Source organism: Lepus europaeus, chromosome 10, assembly GCF_033115175.1.
Source record: "Lepus europaeus isolate LE1 chromosome 10, mLepTim1.pri, whole genome shotgun sequence".
Taxonomy (NCBI): Eukaryota; Metazoa; Chordata; class Mammalia; order Lagomorpha; family Leporidae; genus Lepus; species Lepus europaeus.
Window position 1 is genome coordinate 65,296,969 of NC_084836.1, and position 12,929 is coordinate 65,309,897.

Below are 12,929 nucleotides of genomic sequence, written 5' to 3' on the forward strand. Positions count from 1 at the left end.
TATTTCACCTTCATTCATAAAGGAGAACTTTGCAGGGTACAGTATTCTGGGTTGACAGTTCTTTTCTCTCAAGACATGGACTATGTTTCATCTTCTCTCCTAGCCTGTATGGTTTCTGATGAGAAGTCAGCTGTGAATCTAATTGGAAATCCTCTGATAGTAATCGTGCATATTTTAGAATCTGTTCTTTATGTTTTTTTTTTTTGGTGGAGAGTTTGACTACAATGTGTCTTGGTGAGGATTTTTTCTTGCCTTTTTTTTTGGGAGTTCCATGTGTTTCCTGTACTTGGATTTCCCTTTCTTTCTCCAGTTTGGGGAGGTTTTCTGTAATTATTTCATTAAATAAGCTTTCTAGTCTGTTTATTCTTTCCACACCTTCAGGAACTCCTAAGACCTGTATTTTGGGTCATTTGATGGTATCCCATAAATCTTCAACTGTGTTTTTAAGTTTTCTAATTTCTCTTTCCCTTCCTTCTTTCTTTCCTTCCTTCCTTCCTTCCTTCCTTCCTTCCTTCCTTCCTTCCTTCCTTCCTCTCTCTCTTTTTTGACAGGCAGAGTTAGTGAGAGAGAGAGAGACAGAGAGAAAGGTCTTCCTTCCGTTGGTTCACCCCCTAAATAGCCTCTATGGCTGGCACACTGCTCCGATCCGAAGCCAGGAGCCAGGTGCTTCCTCCTGGTCTCCCATGCAGGTGCAGGGCCCAAGGACTTGGGCCATCCTCCACTGCACTCCCAGGCCACAGCAGAGAGCTGGCCTGGAAGAGGAGCAACCGCGACAGAACCGGCAACCCAACCGGGACTAGAACCCGGAGTGCTGGCACCACAGGCGAAGGATTAGCCTAGTGAGCTGCGGAACTGGCCCTAGCTCAGATATTCTTTCTTCTGCCTCATCAAGTCTGCTGTTAAGGCTTTCCACTGCATTTTTTATTTGGTTTATTGAATTCTTCATTTCTAATATTTCATTTGCTTTCTCTTTAAAATCTCAATTTCGTGGGAAAACTTTTCATTCAGTCATGTATGGTTTTCTTTATTTCATGGATTTGCTTCTAATTGCCTTTGAGTAATCCTGATTAATTTTTTAAATTCCATTTCTGGCATTTCCTCAATCTCTTTATCTTCTTATTCTAATAGTGAATTGTTGTTGTATTCCTTTGCGGGCATCATGATGTCTTCCTTATTCTTGTTTCTTGAATTCCTGAATTTATTTTCAGGTGTTTGTGGAGTTAATTGTTATTTTTTTCCTGTGATGGCTTTTATCTTTGAGCTATGCCTCTGTGGAATATCTGCACTTTCGGTGAATAGCAAGCAATGTGTTTGGTGGGTGTGGCCAGGGAGCTCTGGTTGGTTCTCCAGGGTGGGGCGAGTATCCAGGGTAACACCCAGGTTGGGCATGGTAGAGCTCTTATTAACAGCAGTAGGGAAGTGGTCTCCTCTGTTGGTGTGATCACCCCCTCACCTCCTCTCCTCTAAGCTGAGCAATGCCTGGGTCTTACCCCCGATGTGTTCAACACTCATCCGCACTGCCATAAGAACTTGCACAAATGATCTGTGCAGAACCTCACTGTGAGCATGGTTCCCACTGCAATGACCCTCCCCACCCAGGCAACCAAGAAGCTCCAAGCACGTGGAGCTGCACCCAGTGTTTTCCCAGAGACCAGCTACACCCTGCACCTTCTCATGTAACCACCAAGTCCCCACGGTCTTGGCACCCAAGGCTCTCCCAGTCGCTGGATGCAGAGATTTTGTTCTGCTCTGCCAGCCCGTCCAGTCAACAGAGAGTAGATGTTCTCTGAATCAGCTCTGCCTAGGCATCTTGATCCTGTGAGGCTGCGGGAACCTCACTGTCCTGTGTGGTTTCCCAGCCACCTCCCAACCAGGGTCAAAGCCAGGGGGGGCTGCAGATCTTTCCTTCCACTAGAATCTCTGGGTCACACATGTAGACAAGAGCCACTGGCTGAATGCTGCTCTCTCCCCTCCACTGCCGCCAGTACTGCTGAGAAGATGGCATCCTGTCTCAGCCAGTTGCTGTGTGCAAGCACAGAGACTTCCGTAGTTCCTCTCCACACCCAAAATGGAACCCACCGTTTCTCAACCAGGCAGCAGCTGCTGTTGTGGGGGAGGTGGAATGAGATAAATGTGCCCCCTCTGCTTCCACTGGGTCTGCAGACAACCACTAGCAACTGCCAGGCCCCAAGGCTCCAGTTGGACTCACCTCAGGCTCTCCCTCTGTCTATATCACCATGGGGTGTTGCAGTCTAGTCTCACCCACGTCTCCAGGCTGCCGCTTGCTCCGGCTCTTGGGTGCTGCTGCAAGATTTGTCTTATCTCTGTTCATGCTGGGCATCTGCACCCTCCACACAGGTCCGTGGCATTCCTCTTTCTCTGGTAGGATTTCCAGTGTGCTTTTCTCTCCAATTTCCCATGACAGTGCGCTTCCTACACTTAAAAAAACAAAACAAAACAAAACAAAAAACAAAAAACAAAACAAAAGCAAAAACAAAAAAAACCAACAAAAACTATCCCTAGCATAGCGCAGTATGTTGTTCCCTAATCAGCCTTCTTAGAATCACTGTTTTTAGATTTTAAGACAAGGTAGAAAGACTTTCCATGGTCCTTATATACCTAATATGTAGAGTTTTTTTTATCAGCAACTGGAATTTCTCATGCTTTATGCAGCACATATTTTCCTAGAGCATCAGATAAAAAATCAGAACTCTGAAGAGAGAGAGGTAACAAGAAAGAGCGAATAAGGTGAAAAAACCAAACCAATCACTTAAAAATTTTGCATTCTTTATTCATTGGTTAGTGTTGTAAGCCTTTATCACTGAGATTGAATTTCTTTCTTGTAGAGTACATAAACATTTAAAAACTATTAAAAAAACTGTGGTAAATAATCTGGATAATAACACAATTTGATATATGCTGTCCTTTATATTATGTTCATCCAATTAACTCCTTGAAGCCTATTAAGCTGACATTCTGAAAAGAATAACAAATGCACAAAATATACAAAGGTTCACACACAAAAATGACAAGAACATGAAATCCTATCAAAATGGAATGTGAACTTTTATCACAAGAAATTGTACACGTTTTAAGCACAAGGAATTTGAGCAGGAATTTGAGCAAGATTTTAGTCGACATGTATAGCTCCCTGGAAAGTGGGAAGCACAAAATGAGGAGTTTTCTCAAACAGGGCAACCAACTGGCCTTTCCTGCAGACATAGACCACAATGGCTGCTGTTGCTGTGGACTTTGAGCCTCATGTCAGGTCATGTTCATCACTGCAAGACTAGTCAACAAGTCGGTATAGTGATGCTGTTGACATTCCATGGTTCAGTGAGTATTCACAGGTGTCTTATAAGTGCTTATGAAAGATTAACTCCTATGCATTTCTGGGAAAAGAATGAGCTAAGGAAGATTGCTAATGTGAGTAAAAAATGTACCCTGCATTAAGCTGAAATGGGATGTGTCACATAAAAAGCATGACTAATGTAGAATAAGTTGAAAATGAAACACAAATAAAAAATTGTTTTATGATTTGTTATTTTACACCTGCTAGGCCCTTAATTCTTTGAGATGGTTGCAATCCTTTTGGTCATGTCTCTGAAAGCTTGTATCACCTGCTTGTTCCTCAGGGTGTAAATGAAGGGATTCATCACTGGAGCAACTGAGGTTATGAGCACTGCTGCCACCTTATTCATAGCCACGTCTTCTTTTGCAGATGGCTTAATATAGATGAAGACGCAGCTTCCATAAGTGATAGAAACCACAATTATGTGAGATGAACAAGTGGAAAAAGCCTTTGTCCTCTGCTGAGCAGAAGGGAATCTGAGAATGGTCCTGATTATGTGTGTGTAGGATGTTATCACACACCCTAACGTGAACAGAAGCGTCAGCACAGCCAAGACGAAGACAAAGTGCTCCAAAAACTCTGTGTCGGAGCAGGTGATCTTCAGCATGGGCGCTACATCACAGCCAAAGTGATCAACGATGTTAGAGTCACAAAACTCGAGATCAAAGAACAGAATAAATGGTGGGATGATGACGATTAGAGTGAGCATGAAACACCCCATGAGGATCCTGATGCAGACTCTGTTGCTCATGATGGTCATGTAATGCAGGGGTTTGCAGATGGCCACGTAGCGGTCATAGGACATGGCTGTCAGGAGAAGGAACTCAGTCACACTGAAGAAGAAAACAAAAAACAATTGAATGCAACATGCATTATAAGTTATAGTATTGTCCCCAGTTGCCATTGTGTAGAGGAATCTGGGAATGGAGACACTTGTGAAAGAGACTTCCAGTGCAGAAAAATTTCGAAGGAAAAAGTACATGGGTGTTTGGAGGTGAGAATCCACCAAGGTGAGAATGATGATGGTCAGGTTCCCAAGAATACACAAGAAGTAGGTCAGAAACAGAAAGACAAGAAGCAGTATCTGTAGATTTGGATCATCCGTTAGTCCTACCAAGATGAATATTGTTGATGCTGTATAATTTCTCATCACAGATTCCTGGGTATGGCCTGGTCTGTGTGCAGAAACAGGAGAGAAGTTAGATTGGAGGACGGGACCATCAGCATGAGTTAGCAGTGGGTGATGTGAACATTTAGCTAAGCCATGATTTTGTTGTATTACTTGTCAATCAAGAGTTGAGGGGCAATTCAACCAGTGATACACAGGACTGCCACTGTTGAGTGTTACTATAGAGATTACACGGGATCCTTATTAATGTCTCTTTATTACCATGTTGATATACTATTGATTATTAGGAATTTTTTTACAAACAACACTGTAAATGAAGTTATTTTACATGATCTGTGTTCATGAACAGAAAATTGCTCTCTCCTCATCTGGGTTTCATGCAAGGTAAACAGGGCCAACCACAGTCAAGGCTGTGAAGTTAAAATCATTCTGCTCTTGGCCTCTTTCCTCTGTCTCTGTGTTGATCCCACAGTGACTTATGGATTAGGTCTTTCTGCTTTCTTATCCTTCTAAACTGCCTGAAAGACTGTTGGAAGCCCAAGGTAAAGGCGCAACCAGAGAGGTTTTTTTTGAAGATCTCTTGAAGCCTCTCACTGGAGTTCCATTTCCCCTGGAACAATATTCAGACCCCTACTCTGGTTTATTAGGTCCTTGATGACTGCGTTTCTGTGTAATGGTCGTAAGTCATGCCTTGCTTGTTTTGTTGTGCTAGTCTTTTGTTCTGTGAAGATGTCAATATTATTATTTTTATTATTATTTTGACAGGCAGAGTGGACAGTGAGAAAGAGAGACAGAGAGAAAGGTCTTCCTTTGCCGTTGGTTCACCCTCCAATGGCCGCTGTGGCCGGCGCACTGCGCTGATCCAAAGGCAGGAGCCAGGTGTTTATCCTGGTCTCCCGTGGGGTGCAGGGCCCAAGCACTTGGACCATCCTCCACTGCCTTCCCGGGCCATAGCAGAGAGCTGGCCTGGAAGAGGGGCAACCGGGACAGAATCTGGCACCCCGACCGGGACTAGAACCTGGTGTGCCGGCGCCGCAGGTGGAGGATTAGCCTTGAGCCGTGGCGCTGGCTGATGTTACGTTCTTTTCAACCTTTGGGCTGCTGTAATGTTTTCTGTCTCCTTTAAATTTTCTCCTTGCATTCTTGCACTTCTTCACTGATGGATCTTATATTATATGGTTTCAGCTTAAATACAACCTCATCCAGGATATTTTCCTAACTAACTCTCTTCTTTATGCTGATATTATAACAGACTGCGCTATTTCCTTTAGGGTGCTTACTATAATTTGTAATTATATGTTATTTACTTTTTAAAAAATCAATCTCTTCTCTCTATTTCAGGACAAAAGAGGCTATTTTTTAAAATAATACCTTCTTTGTTGCAAAGAGTTAAAACATGAGATAATATCTCCAACATAATTTTTTAGTGCTGGCTCTGTTGACAGTTTGGGCTTTCCTTAAGATCTGATTGCACATTTAAAGGCTGATATGGGTACCCTGTACAATGTAGGATTTTAGCAGTACATCTGGCCTTTATCCACCAGATAACACTAGTTCCAAGCTCCCTCCTTACAGTTAGACAACTACACATGTCTCTAGTTATTGTGAAGTGGAACCTGGGGCAGATGTTAGGGCAACTGTTGAGTAACAGTGCTTCAAAAGATGAAGCTACAATTGTGTAATTATTTTTATTTATATGGGCAAAAATCACATATTGACCCATTGCCTTAGATATAAAAATGAACAGTACAGAATCTGTGAAATTGCCAATGTGTGTTTACCTATAAAAATGAGAACATATGGAGATAGGATTTAGACACTGTAAACATGGCTACTCTACATTCTTTTTATAGCAAATCCTTTTCGATAGTGGTATAAACTGACACAATATTTTTAGGCTTAAATGAAGAGTGCCGCCAGTTATTTATTGATTTGTGAAACAAAGTTTGTCCAGTGATTTTTTCACATTCATTTTGATACCAACACCGTTTATAATTTAGAATTTTGTTTCATTTACCTGGCTACATAAGTTGGTTATTTCTACCAGTAATCTGGATGATTTATTCTATTTTATCAAATAACTAATAAACATTTACATTTTGAGTAGTTTTTTTTCTTTCTTTCTTTTCTTTTCCTTTTTTTTTTTTTTGACAGAGTTAGACAGTGAGAGAGAGACACAGAGAGAAAGGTCTTCCTTTTCTGTTGGTTCACCCCCCAGATGGCCTCGCTGATCCGAAGCCAGGAGCCAGGTGCTTCCTCCCGGTCTCCCATGCGGGTGCAGGGCCCAAGCTTGACTCATCCTCCACTGCACTCCTGGGCCACAGCAGGGAGCTGGACTGAAAGAGGAGCAACCGGGACAGAATCCGGCGCCCTGACTGGGACTAGAACCCGGGGTGCTGGCGCTGCAGGCGGAAGATTAGCCAAGCGAGCCATGGCACCGGCCAAGTAGTTTTTTTTTTTTTTTTCTAGAATTTCTGTCAGCTGGCTGTAATTGAATAGGTATGATCATAGCCCTCGATAGTCTTAGAATATACCTAAAGTCTGTACAAGAGCCATCCAAAGTTTTTGAGTAGAAGAGTGATGAAGTTTTGAATATATTAGAGATAAAGTCACAAGGCTGGAGGCAATGAAACCATTCAAAGTTTTTTTTTTCTTTTTTTTTTTTTACAGCAAACTAAATAAGATTTCTTTTTTTAAACCTGGACACCTTTTATTTAAGGTACACAAACATCATCCATTTCATATATACAAATTTAGAAACAGTAATTCTTCCCACAATACCTCCTCTCTCCCACAATCCCACCCATCCTTCTCCTCTTTCTCCTATTCCCATTCTTATTTTTAACACAGATCTATTTTCAGTTAGCTTTATACGCATAAGATTGACCCCCCCTACACTAAGTCAATAGTTCAACAAATCATATGGAAAAATAAAAAAAAAAATTATTCCTCAATAGTCAAGACAAGTGTTCAAAATCATTGCATCTAAAAGTGTCAATATCACTGCTACAGATAACATTTTAGGTGCTCTGTTAGTTACCACAAATCAGGGGGAACATATGGTATTTGTTTTCTTGGGACTGGCTGATTTCACTAAGCATAATGGTTTCTAGTTGCATCCATTTTGTTACAAATGACAGGATTTCATTTTTAAAAAATGTTATCAGGTTATAATCCTAACTACATAGCTACAGGCTATTTTATTTTAACAATGCAAAGTACTAAAAAAATAAAACCAGAATAATAAGACATACCAAAATCAGATGCAAAATGAAAGTCATGGCTCTAGTCCAGCCTGTCTTTTGAGTTACATTGTGCTGTTCTCTCTATGGATGTGATTTTCAGCTTGACGTGAAGTACCCCAACATTTAGAGACAAAAAATATCTATTTTGAACCTCAAAGTATATGCTAGCTCCATGTATTCATGTACCAGGTTGATATTTAATCACAACATATCCTATCAATTTCACTGTAAGTGGACATGCATTTAGAGCTGTATTAATATATCAAAGTAAAAGAACCCAACTTAATAGCAGGAGAAAGCTTGAAATCCATGTACTATCTGATAGAGAACATTTATTTTTGACATTTTATTCAGATAATACCTCATCACACATGGTTTAAAACTACTCTATAATAATAACAACATAATAAAGCAAATATAACCAGATGTTGAATACTGGTCTTCCAAGTGACAATCAACAAGATCACACTTACCTAATATCTCTCTGATATAAAACCACATTCAAACCTCAGGGGCCACCAAACTCTGCAGCACAGATCTCTCAACTGTGAGCTGTTGGAAGCTCCCAGGCTGAACATTGTTGACTGTTTCCTTCAGACTCTGAACAGCTATAGGGACCTCAGCAGGGGTTGGAAGAACTGATCAGCCTTGGAATAGTGCCAAAGTGTGGACCATGGAGCTCCCAGAGGCCACAGCACCGTTCACTGGCACCAGGGCGTTTTCCATGAGGCTACAGAAAAGCTGGACCATGGTCTAGGCTGGAAAGTCCATTTCCTTGAATGGCCAACTGAATGTCAGTCCTGGAAGAACTCAATTTACTTTTTATCTCTCCCCCTACTCTAAAGGAAGCTCCTTGAGAACACAGATCAAATCTGTCTTATAAGTCACAGGAAAGTCAAGACCAACTCCTTGTCTTGTGCCCAACAGATACTCAGTAAGTTCTTATGGGTCAGTGGGACTAGACATACTGTTTTGACAATTTGCTATCTGATTACATTCAAAGTATAATCAAAAGTTACATCCTCTGTGTGTTTGCTTTTTTTTTTTTTTTTTTTTTTTTTATTTTTTTTTATTTTTTTGACAGGCAGAGTGGACAGTGAGAGAGAGAGACAGAGAGAAAGGTCTTCCTTTGCCGTTGGTTCACCCTCCAAAGGCTGCCGTGGCTGGCGCGCTGCGGCTGACGCACTGCGCTGATCCGAAGCCAGGAGCCAGGTGCTTCTCCTGGTCTCCCATGGGGTGCAGGGCCCAAGGACTTGGGCCATCCTCCACTGTACTCCCTGGCCACAGCAGAGCTGGCCTGGAGAGGGGCAACCTGGACAGAACCGGTGCCCCGACTGGGACTAGAACCCGGTGTGCCGGCGCTGCAAGGCGGAGGATTAGCCTAGTGAGCCATGGCGCCGGCATGTTTGCTTTTAAACTTTAAATCTCCAATTAAGGGCCTCAGTGAATTCAGACCAATTTGGGAATGAGAAAGATAAATCATGTATTTGAGCCATAATCCTCTAAATTAGGCTATTTTGTCTTATAGAAGAGTAAATCAGAATGATTCATTTAGAAAACCATTTGAGAGGCTGGCGCTGTGGCTCACTTGGTTAATCCTCTGCCTGTGGCCGGCATCCCATATGGGCCCTGGGTTCTAGTTCCAGTTGCTCCTCTTCCAGTCCAGCTCTTTGCTGTGGCCCAGGAAGGCAGTGGAGCATGGCCCAAGTGTTTGGGCCCCTGCACCCGCATGGGAGACCAGGAGGAAGCACCTGTCTCCTGGCTTCAGATCGGTGTAGTTCTGGTCTTATGTGTTGAGGCTGTAGGTTAATTCACTACCTGTGACGCCAGCATCTCATATGGGCTCTGGTTCGAGTCCCGGATGCTCCTCTTCCAATCCAGTTCTCTGCTATGACCTGGGAAAGCAGTAGAAGATGGGCCAAGGCCTTGGGCCCCTGCACCCAGTGGGAGACCCAGAAGAGGCTCTTGGTTCCTGGCTTTGGATTACTGCAGCTTCGGCCATTGCAGCTATTTGGGGAATGAACCAGCAGATGGAAGACCTTTCGCTCTGTCTCTTCCTCTCACTGTCTGTAACTCTAGTGCTCAAAATAAATAAAATCTTAAAAAAATGCATAAAATTAATATCTGTTAATTAGGTCTGTTTATCATGGGTATAATTTTATTACATTCTTGTGGAATATGTGACTTACTCTTTTTTCAATCTATTTCACACTTACAGTCTACACGCTTTGCACTTTGTGTGTGAGAACCTGCACAAATCTCTAGTTTAAGCATTGTTCCTTGGATCAGTCACATCCCACTCCATCTGCAACTGTGATGTCATAGTCTCTTCTGAGCCTGTTTTAGGTCTTTTGATTTATTGCGTAATGAATGTTTTCCTTTTGTTCTCTCTTTTAGTTCATCAGAAACATCTTTCCTGTCTTATATATGTTTTCCTATCTTTTTCTCTCTGATTTTTATAAACCAGACAAAAAACAATTGGAGCCAATTGAGTGCCAGGTTACTATAAATACAATGATGGAAGACCATAGAAGGCTATACAAATTGAGACATATAAAGGACTTTAAAGATTAGTCCATCTTCTGATTTTGAAGTTGCAAATCAGGAAGTCAGCAGTCACCAGGCTTTTTAGAAACAAAGTAAAAAAAAAAATCCAAATTTCCCAAATCTCAGAATCCATACTTTTGTCTCCCATTGTAAGGAAGACAATTTAGGAATTTTATCTTGGTTTTACTGTCTTTAAGTCATCCAATAGGACCTTTGAATATTCAATGTTCTTTGTCTTCCAAAAGTGCCCAGTCATTCCATTCCTGCTCTTTCCTCCATGTCTAGTGTTCAGCAAACTTCCCATTAATGTGTGGGAGGTCTGAGAATCCAATTACAGGGTGACTTAAGACTTAACTGTACTTAGGCTACTTACCCCAGGCATATTTGTACTGCTGTGTTCAGCCCTGGAGATGAGCTTAATGCAATAAAAACAGTTTTTTTTTTTTTTTTGACAGGCAGAGTGGACAGTGGGAGAGAGAGAGACAGAGAGAAGGTCTTCCACTTGCCGTTGGTTCACCCTCCAATGGCCGCTGTGGCCGGCACATCGTGCTGATCCGAAGCCAGGAGCCAGGTGCTTCTCCTGGTCTCCCATGGGGTGCAGGGCCCAATGACTTGGGCCATCTTCCACTGCATTTCCGGGCCACAGCAGAGGGCTGGCCTGGAAGAGGGGCAACCGGGACAGAATCTGGTGCCCCGACTGGGACTAGAACCTGGTGTGCCGGTGCCGCAGGCGGAGGATTAGCCTATTGAGTCACAGCACCGGCTCAAGAATAGGATTTAATGGGAGGTCCCAGGGTAAAAACATCCTCTTGTGGTGGTAACTAAGTTAAAAAAACCTGTGCACAGAATGGCAGTGATAACATCATGGATAAGGCAACTGCTGATGTCAGACACTGTACTATGGTAAAAGCTTAGATTACCATGTTGAATTCTCAAAGTAACCCTCTGAGGCTGAATATAACTCAATTCTCACTTTACAGATGCAGAAACTGAGGTGCAGAAATGCTGAGAACATTGCCCAGGTAATCAGTTGAGATGTGGCCAAACAGGAATATGAGAAGCTCAACTCAAAGGAACTGCAGAACTCTTCCTCCCTGTACTGTATATCAGACTAAGTGATTTCTCCTCCTTTTCTTTTGAGAACACGACCACATCCTCTTTGTGATGCCACCGAGGAACCAGCAGGGGACATAATGAGTCAGTGTCCTGGGCTCCCTTTTTCTGGGACAGTGGTCATTGCAGAGAGATAGTTGTTCCTCAAGAACAGCAGCCAACTACATTTCTTAATAACTGAAATGTTTTCCCCTGTAGTCCTGATCCCTCGGGCTTCCAATTTCTCTTATTGTTAGAACATGAATAGTTTCCTCCTGCCTCTTAGAACTTATTTCCCACAGAACATTGGAGGATGGGGAATTAAGGTTCTTTCCTTCCTGCTGAGAGTGCATGTGTATTTCCAACAAGTTCTTACTGCACTTTGGAGTAGGCTGTCCCTGGACTTACGAAAAGGATCTGACTTGAGAGTGTAATAAGTGGTTGGAATCGTAGCTGTTTCTCTCTCAGGAACTGTAGAATCACTCAGGAAATGACCACATGACACCAGATGTTGAAGTTGAGAAGCATTCCTATTGCTCCTCGGTGATGCAGGCTCCAAATGCCCACACTTAGTGCCAAATAAGATCTCCTCACCCAGGCCTAAGCTCCATGCACCCATAGTATGACTGTAACTTCTACTTTTACAAACATCAGTGTCGATTAGTGTTCCAGCATCATGTGGAACACACTGAGTGAACTCCTGCAGGAAAGCATAGTAAATTTGCTTTTTGTGTCTATAGTGTTTATTTTGTTGTCTTTCTAAATAACAGAATGCCTTAAGCTATCAAGCATGTTTTGTAGTACTGTTCATTAAAATAAAGAGTTATCTGCTCTGATGTTCAAGTTGTGTAGCCTAAAATGAACACTGGGCAGAGTTTTTTCTGGATTGAGCTAACAGGAACATTGTCTCAGGATCTCACCAACGGGAAACTATATTCTCTTTCTAAGAGTTTGTTATGGTATCCTTCTAACTTCAAAGTTAAATATAGTTTTTTAGAGAATAGACTGACATCCTATTGATTCCTGCATTTATTCCTATCAAGAAGCATTGTTAAGAATTACTTAGGCCGGCGCCGTGGCTCAATAGGCTAATCCTCCGCCTTGCAGTGCCGGCACACTGGGTTCTAGTCCTGGTCAGGGCACCGGATTCTGTCCCGGTTGCCCCTCTTCCAGATCAGCTCTCTGCTGTGGCCCGGGAGTACAGTGGAGGATGGCCCAAGTGCTTGGGCCCTGCACCTGCATGGGAGACCAGGAGGAAGCACCTGGCTCCTGGCTTCGGATCGGCGCAGTGCGCCAGCCATAGAGGCTATTTAGGGGGTGAACCAACGGAAGGAAGACCTTTCTCTCTGTCTATCTCTCTCTCACTGTCTAACTCTGCCTGTCAAAAAAAAAAAAAGAATTATTTAGGATCTGTTTTTAAGCACTCAAGTCAATGGCTTCTGCCATGTAATTTTGAACTACTTGGGTTCTGGATGGTGGACAATAACATGACTACATAAAAATCACACTCACCTTTCTGACTGCTGTCTACAGCTTCTGAGGAAAACTTGATCACAAAGACCCC

General features: G+C 42.6%; 1 protein-coding gene across 1 annotated transcript; it reads right to left on the reverse strand.

Annotated features, from left to right (window-relative positions):
• Positions 1–3,563: 3,563 nt before the first annotated feature.
• Positions 3,564–4,505, reverse strand: LOC133767686 (olfactory receptor 6C2-like). Its single transcript, XM_062202120.1, has one exon. It carries the CDS (start codon positions 4,500–4,502, stop codon positions 3,564–3,566), a length of 939 nt encoding a protein of 312 aa, XP_062058104.1. The 5' UTR covers positions 4,503–4,505.
• Between the last annotated feature and the right edge of the window lie 8,424 nt (positions 4,506–12,929).